At 41.4% G+C, this 15,528-nt stretch overlaps 1 protein-coding gene across 16 annotated transcripts in view; it reads left to right on the top strand.

The window, feature by feature from the left end:
* The window catches only part of limch1 (LIM and calponin homology domains 1), a 359,063-nt gene that overhangs the window by 318,411 nt on the left and 25,124 nt on the right, over positions 1–15,528 (top strand). For 11 of the 16 annotated variants that reach the window (XM_033027735.1, XM_033027743.1, XM_033027771.1 and 8 more), the window contains 4 exons: positions 1,255–1,368; positions 6,907–6,999; positions 8,009–8,176; positions 11,079–11,302. In XM_033027735.1, the coding sequence (XP_032883626.1) occupies positions 1,255–1,368; positions 6,907–6,999; positions 8,009–8,176; positions 11,079–11,302 (599 nt within the window). The remainder of the gene's footprint in view (positions 1–1,254; positions 1,369–6,906; positions 7,000–8,008; positions 8,177–11,078; positions 11,303–15,528) is intronic. The other 5 variants (XM_033027785.1, XM_033027802.1, XM_033027805.1 and 2 more) reach the window with 1 other exon arrangement.

Raw genomic sequence — 15,528 nt, forward strand, 5'->3', positions numbered from 1 at the left:
GAAATAAGGAGGCCATTTGAAGGCAAGAGACTAAATGGTATCGTAAAGCGAAATCGGAATATAGGCACATAAATAATTGAATGCAGCAATATAAGGCAGTCAAGAGCTTGAACCAATAACTGAGTTCATCTCTAGCAGGGGTAATATAAAATTTATATAGAATCTTGGCTGGATCACTTTGTAATACTTATTTTGTTTGTGCCACAAAAAGCCTATTAAGGACTGGAGGAAGTGTATGAATGATTTATAAGGATGTTACGTGAATTAAGGAAATACTGAACATGTGGTGGTACTTTTCTCTAGTCAGAGGAGACCTGATGAAAATCTTCCAAACTTGAATTAAATGGGTTTGACATTGAGGAATAAGTTCTGTATGCGAGCAAAGCCACAAAAAAGTGGGTATAAAGTAAAATAGACATGGAGAAATCATGTAAAGAATTTTAATGGAATTTCTTGATAGAGATGAATGGAGATTAGTGATATGGAAGCCCCTGTCATGTGGAATGTTGGAAACAGGTAACATTTACACATTTGGCTAGAGATTCGTGTGAGGGAGGAGTAGAACAACCGTGGTACAAAAGAGGAAGAGGCCATTAAAACGTGTGGTTTGTGTGGATCAGTTGAGCCTTAATAAAGAGCCTTTCATTAGATGTAATGTAATCCTCGACTAGTTGTGGCAGTTTGCAGAGACACCACGCACAACATTACTGATCTGTACACTGTGGCTAGCTTGATTGTAATCATGTCTTTTTTCACTGACTGGATAGCACACAACAAAAAAGCTTTTCACTACCTGCATATGTGACAATAAAAAAATGAACTAAACTGAGCATTGCTGATGGCTCAGTTTGCCTTGCTGGCTCATGCATTTGGTGAACATGGCACATCTCATAATCTTACCCGTTTGTCTCAAACTATTCAAAGGAATCTAAATACTTCAAATAATGAGGAAAATCAAATGGATTATTTGCACTCTAACTGTTCTTGTTTTTACTGACTTCTTAAAGATGATGCATGAGAAGAAAGATTAAAACGCATTGGCTAAAATGTTTCATTGAAATCAATATGTGTTAATATCCTTTCTATTTAACAACTTTCATTTAAACTTATTGTTTCAAGAGAACTTTTATTTACCTTCTTCAAAAACTGTAATTTTTATTCTTACTAACTGAAACCATCAACTTAACTGAAATTTCTCAAATCATGAAATAACATCAATCTGTCACACTACTCTTTCCTGATGTGGATTGCTAGATCCCAGTTGCATCTTTAAATCTCCCTAAGCATTTTGACCGCTGGTATTGGGACCCAGAGGAAGAACGCAAGCGACAGGAAAGATGGCAGAAAGAGCAGGAACGCTTGCTCCAGGTACATTAACAAAACTTGCATTGACCTTCTGCTACAAAGTGCATGTTCTAAAGGGGCTTGACTTGACATGTAGGCTTGCATAGTTGAGTTGACCCTTGCTTCAGGCTCTCAGTACTAATCCTCCTTGCTTTCTTTTTCACAAGGATGTTTCTGATTAGCTGACCAGGAGACAATAATAAAAGGGAAGCAGAGTATCAGTTGTTCGCTAAGCATTTTGGAGCCATGAAACTTTCAGGATTTCTACAGCAGGGAGCAAATTACTGAAATTTAATATATTTCTGAAAATAGAACAAGCATAAAATTTACTGGCTTAAAATCATAGTTGTTAACTTACTTGATCCAGTCATTCTCTAGTTATCTCTTAAATTTAGATTTCCCAGGAATACTGCCAAATTACATATGAATGGGAAAATTGAATTGGAATGTCAGTTTTGACCATTATTCAAACTTTTCATTCCCTTGATATCAAGAAGGAAAAAGGAGCTAAGAAAACAAGATAACGAGCGCATCGAGAGCTTCAGTATTTCATACAAAGTGCCGGAGTAACTCAGCGGGTCAGGCAGCATTTCTGGAGAACATGGATAGGTGACGTTTTGAGAAGGGTCCCAACCCGAAATGTTACTGATCCATGTTCTCCAGGGATGCTGCCTGACCTGCTGAGTTACTCCTGCACTTATTCAGTTTTTTCTGTAAACCAGCATCTTCAGTTCCTTGTGTCTCCATTTTTGTATTTTATAACTATTTGTTGACAGCATCCACTGTCTGCTGGACTGGTCTGTCACATAGATAGATTAAAATAATAGACACAACATATGAGGAGTAAATTGGTACAATGGGGGGGGGGAAAGCAGCAATATAATAGAAAAGTAATTTTCCTTTATTACCACTCCCTTTTAGTTTGATTTAGTTGTTTGGATTATTATTAAAAATGCTGTAATTCTGTAATAATGTTTGATTAGTACAAAGCCATAATTGCACATGTGCAAATCTTTAGTGTTAACAGTAGTTTGCTGGCTGCTGCAGTGATTAAGATGCACTATTCAAAAGTGTGATTAATTTTCGAAAATGCGGCTGATAATACTGAAAATCGCATGTTTGAATGATGGAATGATGGAAATTCTAATTTTACGCATCTCCTAACTTTATGACGACTTCACCAATTTTTTTTAAAATTACTGTAATGTTCATTTTTATTTGATAGTGCTCTGGACTGTATGATACAGGGCACAGTGCAATAGGTTAAATCATCTAATCCATAAACCCGGATGATGGAGCATGCTTTCCACAATATCCACAGTTAGTGTGTAAATGGCCATGTGCTGCCACTCTTATTAACTCAATGCAGCAAGGAGTAATGATATGAGGCATTGTAGGCAATGAGGGAGACCCTTTGCTGCATTATCTTAATTGGTTATATAGAAAAACTGACGTGCTTAAACTTGCATAGATTGAATAATTTCATCTAATCCATAGATTGAATAATTTCACATAGTTTTCAGCTGACAAGGTGACGTCCTTGTAGGCTGTGGACCAAGCATCGAAAATGTGTCTATAATTTAACTTTCGTGACCCATGTCTGGGAACTAATTGAAATTTGGCATGATTTAGGTAAAATATAATTGAGATGGATGTCATAACTCGTCGGTGCCAAAAGTTGCACATTAATTAATTAAACTAATTAGAAAATGAAATCGAAAAAGTAAACGCCATCTAGTGTTCAATGCTCATATTACTCCATGGGAGCCTAATTCCATGCTGCTGTCTATTTGTTTACTGAAGCCCACTGACTGCCAGTGGGCAGAGTCGGGGTCACGGCCATAATGGGCCTGGGACAGTGCCAGGCTGGGGGAAGGCTGAGGCATCTTCCACTGAGAGGAAAATGCCTAACCCTAACTCGTCCCTCTTCCAGAGCTGCCCACGGCTGGAGCTGGAGCCGCTTTGGGACAGGCTGCGGGCTCCATAAGTGTGGCTGCTCAGAGGTCCACCTCAGCCAGCATGCCGTTCTGGATCATCATGGTGATGATGGTGGGGAGCACCCGGGCCGCCTTCAGCACCCTCATAATAATATAATAATAATGTCTTTATTTATATAGCACATTTTTAGTCAACTTGCATTGACCCCAAAGTGCTTCACACAATTACTTCCATACAGACAGGCAAAGGTGGGTGAAGTGTCTTGCCCAAGGACACACACAGGCAAAGGTGGGTGAAGTGTCTTGCCCAAGGACACAACGACAGTATGCACTCCAAGCGGGATTCGAACCAGCTACCTTCCGGTTGCCAGCCGACAGCCTGACTGATCCCTCACAGCATCCACCGACCTACCGACAGCCCGACCGATCCTTCACAGCACCCACCAGCGGCCCGACAGCCCGTCCAACCCCTCGCAGCACTCACTGGCCTACCGACAGCCCGACCGACCTCTCGCAGCATCCACCGGCCTACCGACAGCCCGACCGACCTCTCGCAGCATCCACCGGCCTACCGACAGCCCGACCGATCCTTCACAGCACTCACCGGCGGCCCGACAGCCTGACCGACCCCTCACAGCATCCACCGGTAGGCCGATCCTTCACAGCACTCACTGGTGACCCGACAGCCTGACCGACCCCTCGCAGCATCCACCGGCCGACCGACAGCCCGACCGACTGACTGACCGACCGACTGACTTCTAACTAACCGACTGACCGACCGACTTCTAACTGACCGACTGACTGACCCTAATCCTAACTTTACATTTTTATTTAGCATTTTTATTTAACAGTTCACATCATAAGATTCAGATTCAGATTCAAACTTTATTGTCATTGTGCAGTGTACAGTACAGAGACAACGAAATGCAGTTAGCATCTCCCTAGAAGAGCAACATAGAATATGAGCAATAAATAAATATATTTACGTGCATACAGTCATAACTACAAAGATAAATCAATTGTAAAACAAAATTATCAGCAAGGTTAGCATTACCTTTATTCTTTCGAAACCTTGCTGTTGTTTTGATGTAATTAGGAGGCAGCCATGATCCCAGAGTACTCATTGCCTAGCTACCATGAAACAAAGCGCATGATTGGTCAATCGGTGTCCGACGCAATGTCAAACGTGCATTGATTGGACAATTACTACTCAGAAAATTGGAAGTTTTTCTCATATTTAAAAAATATGTGCAGGTTTTGCTCTTGACGAGTTTCAGGTATAATTTCTATAATATTTTTACACAATATGTTAAAAATTCAGGTAGTTACGTGATTTGGGTCAAGAAATTAAACGAAAAAGCACCTCGGCCCACAGCCTATTGAGAATAGCATAAACTATTGTGCTAAACCTCTACTGATCTGTACAATAAGAACAGAGAAAATGCAGCTGAGTTGTTAAGAGCAGTTGATCTCCTGCTCTCCAAACTTTCACCTAAATTGCTTGAATCCAACCTTCATCACTATTATAAATATGCAGTGGTCATTACGTAAACTGAATTTAAATGAAAGTGGCCCTTGATATCTTAACTGGCCTTTGAATGAGTCAGATGTAATATGCAGTTGTATATATTAACAAAACAACAAAAATGTTCAGTAGTTGCAGAGGGTGCCCATCATCATCCTCTCGGGGTAACCTGAGGTGGATATAATTTGCTAGCCTTGCCTGTGAAATCTCTGTGGATTAATCTTGTAAAAATTATTATGTTGCATCGATTCACCACCTGAATACATAAATTCCAAAATGGCTTGCAGCGGTCTGCATTTGAAGTTGCTGAAGGCTTTGGCTCTGCTGAGAATAACACTGGACACTCTGAGGACAAATTCACAAAAATTCTAAATACCTAAAAGAGGAATTTAGATGAGTAGGACAAGAATCTCCAGCTATGATTGCTGTTCTTTCTCCTTCATTCTGTTGTTTTGCCAGCAGTGCAGTGGTGATCCAAGCTTCAAAGGGAATTGCAGCAGCAATGAATTAGTCTGGTTCCCTGGACATATAATCTTAAATATAATTAAATGTAACTGCTCATGAATGTTAGCACCCTGTTGAAATGTAGATATGGTGACATATAATGAATTGCTGCAGTAATTGTAAACACTCTGGAAGAAGGGGAGGTCTTGTGCTTGCTGTGTAGAAACTCGTGAATGAGTGAAGACCAATTTAGACAAGGCTGTAGTGCTCAATGGCTTGGGCTCACAGATGTACATTAACCAGCTCGGGCACCGAAAGACAAGTATTATTCACTATTGCTGAGGCAATTTGGAAGAGAAAATGAATACAGATTCACTGCCTGCAAACTTTGCTAATTCTCTATCCCTCTAATTTTATCACAGCGAGCTATTTCATGCACTGAATTTGCATGTGTAAAGATATTGGCACACTTGAAATCTGTCTTTCTCTAACAGCACAGAGGTCATCTAGCTTCCAAGGAAATAAAGCAGCCATCAGGCAGCGTGGTCCCTGGATATGCAGCCTTAAATTCAATTAAATGTAGCTGCTCACCGAGGACTGGAATTGGCACTTTAGATATAATGCAAAGCACGGCATGATATCCAAGGTGTTTGTTTATCTCTATAATTATATAAGTGAAATGTATTACAAATTAAATATCATGTTTTGTTTAATAGAGGAGTTAAATAAAGATGATTCAGCTGGTACAGAATCAACATACTGAATTTGTGATCATTGCCAGTGCAAATTTGATGTTGTTTTTCCAGTATATGATTGCTGTTCAAAGTGCCAAATATGTCCTTCAGTACTTGTCTTTATGTAGAGCAAATGTCCCTCTTTCAGCTGCCTGACCAGACATCCCCATAGGCATTAGCGTTTACCTAGAACAGGATCTAATACACTACACTTCGGAATTCAGCTCAAAGAATCTGTGGGCATGGATTCCTTTTTTATGCCGTTGGTAGATTACTAACAGCTACGTACTTAGGATGTCAATTGAACTAATCAATAATACTGACTGTGGCCATAAAGTTCTATTAAGCCAATGGATATTAATTGTTGATGTTAAATTATGCATGCGTTTGATGAGAATGTTATGCTTATTACCAGTTAGTCTAAACTTCCAATATGTGTCGATGTGCATGAGAAGATAAATAAATACATTATGGTTAAGTATCGTAGGAGCACTTTCAAATGGGGTTTTTAAACATTAATTTTGATCTTTGACTCTTCAATCACAAATATTGATCTGAAATATTTTGAGGGCTTTCAACTTATTTTAGGCTGAATTACTCGAGCATGTAAGTATATTTTATATATAATGTATTTCAAACTTGCAGGCAGCAATAAAATCTTCTCGTTTAAGCTAATGAGATTTTAATAAATTTAGCTTCATGTCCAACTGGGTTTGCATTGAAGTGCTTAATGTAGTTACTGCGATGATAATGCACTAATAAGATTTAGTTAATTTAATTTCAAACAACAAAGAGAATAATTAATCTGATGTGAGTTTTCACCAGAAGAGATAAAAGCATGAGCCGTTAAGAGGGGAGAATCATAGCAAATCACTTCCGTACTTGACTGGCAACATGACACAAGTGTTTCACTTAATGACAGGAAAAGTATAGAAAGGAGCACGAAAAGCTGCGTCAAGAATGGGAAAAAGCACAAAAGGAGGTCGAGGAAGAAGAACGAAGATATCATGAAGAGGTAAGAAAATTATCAAATTGCTGTGATATAATTATCGATTTAAAAGTCACTTTTCAGTAAGTCAATTTCCTTTGCTTATGCCATCAATGATCTGTACTTCCACAGCTGGTAAAAATTGTGAAGCAGAGCAAAAGGGATTAAATGTTTTGTGGTTGACAGAGGCTGAGGTCGATGATGGCATGTTAGCAGGTAGTATTTTTAGGAACCTACCTTTACTGGTATAGGGAGAAGGGGGGATAAAACACCAAGGTACCTGCTCTTCATTACTCTACAGTGACCTCTGCAGGAATGTGAACTCAAGAAAATTCCACAACATCAGTAATTTCGAGGAAGGCAAAGAGTCTATTGATGCATCTCTTACAGATGAAGAAAAAGTTCAATAAATAACAAATACAGTGCAATAATAATATAGACTTTTGCAGTTCAGAGCTTATTTGTTGTTGTGTTTAATAGCCTGATGGCTGTAGGGAAGAAGCTGTTCCTGAACCTGCACGTTACAGTTGTCAGGCTCCTGTGCCTTCTTCCTGGTGGCAATGGTAAAATGGCGAAAAGATCAGATTATGTTTGGTTATGAAGAACAACATTACAGAATGACATTTAACATCAGGACTGGCCCATAAGAAATGTAATTATCAGAAGGTAGTGGTAGATGGCTCATGATGGTGAAATATTCCCCATTATATGCAATACCTTCAGAGATGAGGAAAATTGGGTGGCTTCAATAACTTTCAGGATCCAGTGATAGATGTGAGATATATAGTGGGAACGTTTTGCCTGTAATATTTGGCAAGGTTTATTTTTCATGTGTAACGTGGATACAAACTAATGACCCTAAGTGGTCCGAATTGTTTGTCGATACTACTGAATGTACTGCAGTCAATATTTTTTTTAAGATAAGCCTTGCATTTCTTGTTTAAACAGAAAATCATTTTGAATTGTTGGGAGACTGTTAAATTCTTTAGCTCGAAATATGAGCAATTATGCTTCGCTTATCTCCAATTTTATGCAGGAGCGTAAAATCATTGAAGAAACGGTGACTCCACTGACTCCACGATCGGTGCCTGTCCAGCTTCCATCTGAGTGGCTTTCTATCTCAAAAGCAGAGGAAGTCAGGAATTCGGAGTCCACTGAACTCACCCATGGGGAGAGCAAACAGACCGAATTGCAGAAGCAAACAGTAAGACTATTGGAATATTTAACTTCTGTAGTTAGCATTCTTACAATGTTTCTGTTAGCAGAAAAAAAGCTCCTTACCCATTAGGGTCACCTAAGTGCATGGTTTTGGAGTATGTGCCCCTTGCGTATTAACATTATATAAAATTCTCCCTTAATCTTAAAGGCCAGTTAAAACATTTAACTTGGAGTAGGAGGAGAAAGGAAAATATTTATTTTATATCCTAAGTGCTTCCAGCATGTAGCTGTTCCAAGCAGGGCCGGCCTTAGGAGGTGCGGGGCCCAATTGGGAACAATTTTCATAGATATATAAATAAATAATTAGAAATGAGTCGCGTGTCGTGAGTAATATGACAGTCAGTCGGCTTTATAAAAATCTTAAACCGCGCATGCGCAGATTGTCCTCTCCGTAAAAATAAAAATAAAAATTAATAAAGTAACAATTCAATTTGCCCAAGGCTGCCAAATCTCCTTCTTTCTGAATTACTGAATGGGTGGGGGGTGGAGGGTGACGGCAGGTGGAAAGATGGTGGGAAAAATGGGAGCACACTGGGGCAACATGAATCAGTTGTCATCTTATTGAATTACTATACTAGTTCAAGGGACCAATTGGGGGGAGAGTCTGGCCAGGGATAAGCCACTACAGGCGAGGAGTTGAAGGTAGACACAGGGGGGTCCACCTTCAACTTCAGAGCCAAACAAAAAACACAGAGTGCTGGAGGAACTCAGCGGGCAAGGCAGCACCCACGGAGGGAACATATCACTTATCAGGAGCCGCCACGGGTCAGGACTCTTTCCCCCCCCCCCCCCCCCAAACAGAAAGGAACCGCAGATGCAGCCGTCACCGCAAAACTTCTAAGGAACTACAGATGCTGGAACATCAAAGGTAGACAAAAATGCTGGCGAAACTCAGCGGGTGAGGCAGCATCTATGGAGCGAAGGAAATAGCCAACCTTTCGGCCCGGGTCTGAAGAAGGGTTTCGACCCGAAACGTTGCCTCTTTCCTTCGCTCCATAGCTCTGAGTTTCTCCAGCTTTTTTATCTACCGCAAAACATCAATGATTCCGGGAATGCCGAGTGAGCTAGAGAGAGACGAGATGGGGAGCGGGAGAGAGAGAGAGAGAGCATAAGACAGAGAGACACAACGTGGGTCGGTAGGTAAATTGAATGACTAACCAGCTGCACACCAAGAAGCTCACCAAGAAGAAGTCCTCAATCATGATGGTGAGTTTTAAGAAATTCTCAATGTCATCAATGCACCGATCTACATTCTTCAGTAAATGTAATTGTGTTTTGAACAAGTATTAATGACGCCGCGTGAATTGTATTCAAAGGAACGCAGCGTCATGAATACTTGTTCAAAACACAATTAAATTTACTGAGGAATGTAACTACATTGCATAACTACTTGTTAACTACTGGCTGTTAACAAGTGCTACAATAGTAGTTAACAAATCGTTTGAATGTGATCGCCGTGCAGCGGTTGTTATCCATGTTCGTTTTGTAAAAAAATCTGTATGGCGAATTTAAAAAAAAATCTTTATTTATCAAAGCAAATTTGTATTTTGTACGAAATACGGAAAATTAACGCAGGGGCCCAATTGGGAGAAATCTGCCCAATCGGCTTAAGGCCGGCCCTGGTTCCAAGATTGGCTCTGATCTGCCACAATGTTAAATGAGATTGTACCCCCGTTCCTGCTTTCTCCCAGATTCAGATTCAGATTCAGATTCAGATTCAATTTTGATTGTCATTGTCAGTGTACAGTACAGAGACAACGAAATGCATTTATCCCCTGACTTCACTGTCTTTAACAGCCCTATCTAGCTCTCTCTTGAAAGTATCCAGAGAACCGGCAGAGAATTCCACAGACTCACAACTCTCTGTGTGTAAAAGTGTTTCCTCATCTTTGTTCTAAACGGCTTACCCCTTATTCTTAAACTGTGACCCCTGGTTCTGGACTAAATCAACATCGGGAACTGCCTCTAGCGTGTCCATACCCTTAATAATCTTATATGTTTCAATAAGATCCCCTCTCATCCTTCTAATTTCCAGAGTATATGTGATGTTGCCATCATAATGTGAATTCTGTTTGGTTTATGCTTTTTATTTAATGAGCTATAATGTGTAAAGCAGCATCTGCAGTTCCTTCCAACACAAAATGAAATCTAGGGTGGCCACAAGGATCAGCTTAGTTGCCATCACTTCAGAAGAAGCCCCCAAAACAATAGGATTTCTGCACAATGTAACACCTCACTAATGGATGGCCAAATCTTTATGAGTGCATCATCATTAGTTCATCACAAACCATTAAAAAGGTGGATACAGACAGTGTTTGAGCGCATAGTTTCATTAAGTAGGATTCTGTGGAAAATGGAAGGCAATTCCAAGAGAAGTCAAGTCAAGAGTTTTATTGTCATGTGTCCCAGATTGGACAAGAAGAGAACAAACAACCTTTAGTATTTTTAGCGTGCAGCATCAAAGATAATTATTTTTTTTGCTGTTAAAAAGAACTAATAGCCCAGACCTCCCATTTTGATATCAATCTCTGAATGCGGTTACAGGGGCAGCAGTGGTACCCCCAGTTGTGCTGGAGAAGATGGTGCTGGGAGACCTCCTTAGACCGCTGCATTCCATGTGGTGAAGGAGATCCCACTAGGCTCCAGGATTATGATCCAGCTCCCGGGCAGCAATTTGAACGGGGAGAAATCCCGTACTCAATTATAGCGGACAATCGATAATAACAGATACCATTTCAGTCCGCTCTCCTCATGGTGCGTTACAATGAGGGTTTACGGCACTGTGATTACAGACCTGCCATGCTACTGCAAGTAAGAATTTCATTGTTCCCTTTTGGCACATGATGATAAAACGCTCTTGACTATCTCAATTTATCTTTCATTAACAGATGGTAGAAATAGACAGTTGTCAGAAAGGAGATGAGGGGGGGCTTCTGGTTCAAGAAACACAAAGCCAGAAGGACACCAAACAGAGATCAACACAGACGCAAGCAGAAGCACTGAGGTCAAATGATGAGAATGGATCAGAGGAAAACCAGGAGGTAGCTGAGAGGAACAGTTTGGAGAAATGGCACTGGCAGGACACCAAACAACTGGAATCTGAAACGCTAAAGTATGTATGAATGAAGTTTCACAACCCTGAACAGTAATGATAGTATAACATGATTTTTAATGCTATTAGAGACTTATTAATCTTATAACATTTAATACATGTTATGTCATTATCATTGTGCTGTACACCAGTAAGTAAATATTAAACATTTACATTTTCAGACTTTGATATTTTGAGTCTTTGCAGCACAATCCGAAATCAAGTCTTAAAAAAAAAAGCCTAGAAGTTGATCAGCAATGATAAATGTGCATTAATGAATCAATTTATGAAGATTAGTGTACACAACTGAAAGGAACGTTGTGTGTAGATTATTGTCACATGTACCGAGGTACAGTGAAAAGCTTTGTATATTCTTGTATACCTTGTATGTTCAAGGATTTTTGACAAAGAGTCTTAAGAAAATTGGAAGTTGTGTGTGAATCCTTGGAGATTAAGTTCAGGAGTGGACTGGGTCTATAGCATGGGGAGTTATGTTTGGAGGTGTTGGGCCAATTGACGGATAAAAGGGTAGGGGTGAGGATCAGCTGCCAAGAATTGATCAAGAGTGAGTGGGATTGAGGTTGGTAGTCAAAGGATACGATTGGCAAGAGGGAGAGTGCTGATAGATTAAGTGGTCAGGTTGGTGTCTCTGAAGAAAGTGTTAGGTAGGGAATTCAAAACAGTAGCAAGCCCGTACGAAGCTTTCCAAAAAAGGGGGTGGCATGACAGGATTACAAAAAATTTAATGTGAAGCGTGAAGTCCCTCAATGCCAGGGTCCAGGGCCTGCTTAAGGGCCCTGGAAGCTCTGGGGTTTTAGATGCTCTCTGATGCATTCTGAGCCTTATTTTGGAGCATTTTTGCACCAAATTTATGACCAATATTTCAGAAATTAACAGGAATCTGAGGTAGCTTTTTCACACAAAGGGTACTGAATGTATGTATGTAACAAGCTGCCAGAGGAGGTAGTTAAGGCTGGGACTATCCTAATGTTTAAGAGACATTTGGACATGTACATGGATAGGACAGGTTTAGATGGATATGTGCCAAACACGTGTGAGTGGGACTAGTGTAGATGGGACATGTTGGTCGGTGTGTGCAAGTTGGGCTGTAGGGCCTATTTCCACACTGCATCATTCTATGACTACAATGTTAAGAAGAAAAATGCATGTAGATAAGTAGAGCAGATTTGAAAGAGGAGTGAAATGTAAAGGCAGAGAGGTTTATGGGTGGAAAGGAACATAGGAAAGGAGGGGGGAGTGTGGGCTTGGGCAGATGGGTGAAGGGAAAATAGACACAAAGTGCTGGAGTAACTCAATGGGTCAGGCAGCAGCTGTGGAGAATATGAATAGGTGACATTTCACAGAGTGCTGGAGTAACTCGGCGGGTCAGGCAGCATCTCTGGAGAACATGGATAGATGACACATCACAGAATGCTGGAGTAACTCAGTGAGTCAGGCAGCATCTCTGGAGAAAAGATATAGATTATATTTCGGGTCAAGACTCTTTTTCAGTAATATTCATGATGTGGCATGCATAGACATTCCTGAATGTTACGCAAGCCATCGTGAGCTACTTTGTTACGGTGCTTGCCCTCTCCTATAACGTCTCTGCTGCCTTGGGTGATGCAGGACAGGACACAAGCTTTGGGACAGGGTGTGAAACTGTTGCAGTCTGTCCCAGTCTGGTAAAAACCTGGATGGAGTGGATGTGGAGCGGATGTTTCCACTAGTGGGAGAGTCTAGGACCAGTGACCACAGCCTCGGAATTAAAAGACATTCCTTTAGGAAGGAGATGAGCAGGAATTTCTTAAGTCAGAGGGTGGTGAACTGTGGAATTTATTGCCACAGCTAGCTGTGGAGGTCGTCAATGGACATTTTTCAGGAGGAGATTGATAGATTCTTGATTGATACGGGTGTCAGAGGTAATGGGGAGAAGGCAGGAGAATGGGTTTGAGAAGGAAAGATAGATGGAGTCATAGAGTGATGTAGTGTGGAAACAGGCCCTTCGGCCCAGCATGTCCCATCTGCACTAGTCCCACCTGCCCATGTTTGATCCATATCCCTCCGAACCTGTCCTATCCATGTACCCGTCTAACTGTTTCTTAAATGTTGCGATAGTCCCTGCCTCAACTACCTACTCTGGCAGCTTGTTCCACACACCTACCACCCTTTGTGTGAGAAACATACTACTCAGATTCCTATTAAATCTTTTGCCCTACACCTTAAACTTATGTCCTCTGCTCCTTGATTCACCTACACTGGGCAAAAGACTCAACCATATCTATTCAAATCATGATTTTATACACTTCTATTAGATCATCCCTCATCCTCCTGTGCTCCATGAAATAGAGTCCCAGCCTACTCAACCTCTCCCTATAGCTCTGGCCCTCTAGTCCTGGCAACATCCTCGTAAAGCTTCACTGTACCCTTTCCAGTTTGATGACATCTTTCCTATAACATGGTGCCCAGAACAGAATACAATACTCTGAATGCAGCCTCACCACCTTCTTCTGCAACATGACCTCCCAACCTCTATACTCAGCCTGGCCCGCTGAGTTACTCCTGCACTCTGTGAAACATCACAGAACAGGGCAAGATTAGCAAGTTTGCTGATGATAGAGAAGTGAGTGGTTTTGCATATAGTGAAGATGGTTGTGAAAGATTGCAGCAGGATCTGGATGAATTAGCCAGGAGGGCAGAGGAATGGTTGATGGTTGCATGGTTCCTTGAAGGTCATGTCGCAGGTATATCAGGTGGTCAAAACGTATTTTGGCACTTTGGCCTTCATCTGTCAGAGTATTGAGTATAGAAGTTGGGAGGTCATGTTGCAGTTGTATATGACGTTGGTGAGACCGCATTTAGAATATTGTGTTCAGTTCTGGGCACCATGTTATAGGAAAGATGTCAAACTGAAAAGAGTACAGAGATCCCCATCCTGGATCAGTCCAATCAGGGTTGTGTCGTCTGCAAACTTGAGAAGCTTGACAGAGGAGTCAGTGGAGGTGCAGTCATTGGTGTGGCGAGGAGAGGGGAGAGTACGCATCTTGCTGTGCTCCTATGCTCAGCGTTTGCGGGTCCGAGATGTGCTTTCCCGTCTCACATGCTGCTTCCTGTCTGTCAGAAAGCTGGTGATTCACCGACAGAGGGGTTCAGGCACAGTCAACTCAGAAAGTTTGGAGTGTAGTAGCTCTGGCACAATGGTATTGAATGCAGAGCTAAAATCAACAAACAAAATCCTCGCATAGGTCCCCTGGCGGTCTAGGTGCTGGAGGATGAAGTGTAGGCCCAGATTGACTACGTCATCCACAGATCTATTGGCCCGGTATGGAAAATGCAGAGGGTCCAGCAGAGGGATTGTGATATTTTTCAGCTTGGCCAGCACAAGCCTTTCAACAGTCTTCATGACTACAGAGGTCAGTGCGACAAGCCTGTAGTCATAAAGAACAGTAATCCTTACCTTTTAGGGTACAGGGACAATAGTGGAGACTTTGAAGCAGGCAGGGATGGTACATCTTTGCAGGGACTGGTTAAAAATGAGTAATTGGGTGTGATGTGTTGGTTGGGGTGGGACAGGGTCCACTCTTTTCATACTGGAGGCCTTCAGTAGGTGTGAAGTGGTGAATAGGAAGGAGAGGGTGCAGGGTCTATTCTTTGCAGACTGGGGTCTGGCTGTGTTTGTTGGGGAGGGGGTACCAGAGTTACGTTTCTGATTTTCAAACCTGCAGTAAAACTCATTCAGGTTGTTGGTCAGCTGACGATTGTCCAAAGAGCGGGGGGATTTCCTCTTATAGCTGGTGATTTCTTGCATGCCCTTCCAAACTGAAGACGAGTCACTAGCTGAGAGCTTGCTCCTCAACTTCTCAGAGTACCTTTCCTTGGAGGCTCTGATTCCTCTTCTCAGCTCTTTATCGATTAGGTTATCTTTTAACTCTTTAACGATTAGGCTATCGGCTTGACGCATATTTGCCCCCCCCCCCCCCCCCAACCCGATCTTGAAATGGAAATGTTACATCTGTATATAATGATCCCATTAGAATGTGTATTTATGTCACAAACTATGGAATTCATATTTTTCGGTATTGTTATCAAGGAAAAGAAAGCAGTTCCAATTGTTTGATATTATGTGATATTGTTTAAAATTATTCATATGGAGGAGAAAATATAATAGCTCTAAAACCTACTTTAATTTTGCAATCTCACTAAAGATAATCCCCCTTTCCCTCTTCCCTCCCCCATCTCTCTCTCCC

The sequence above is a fragment of the Amblyraja radiata genome, chromosome 1, assembly GCF_010909765.2.
Source record: "Amblyraja radiata isolate CabotCenter1 chromosome 1, sAmbRad1.1.pri, whole genome shotgun sequence".
Taxonomy (NCBI): domain Eukaryota; kingdom Metazoa; phylum Chordata; class Chondrichthyes; order Rajiformes; family Rajidae; genus Amblyraja; species Amblyraja radiata.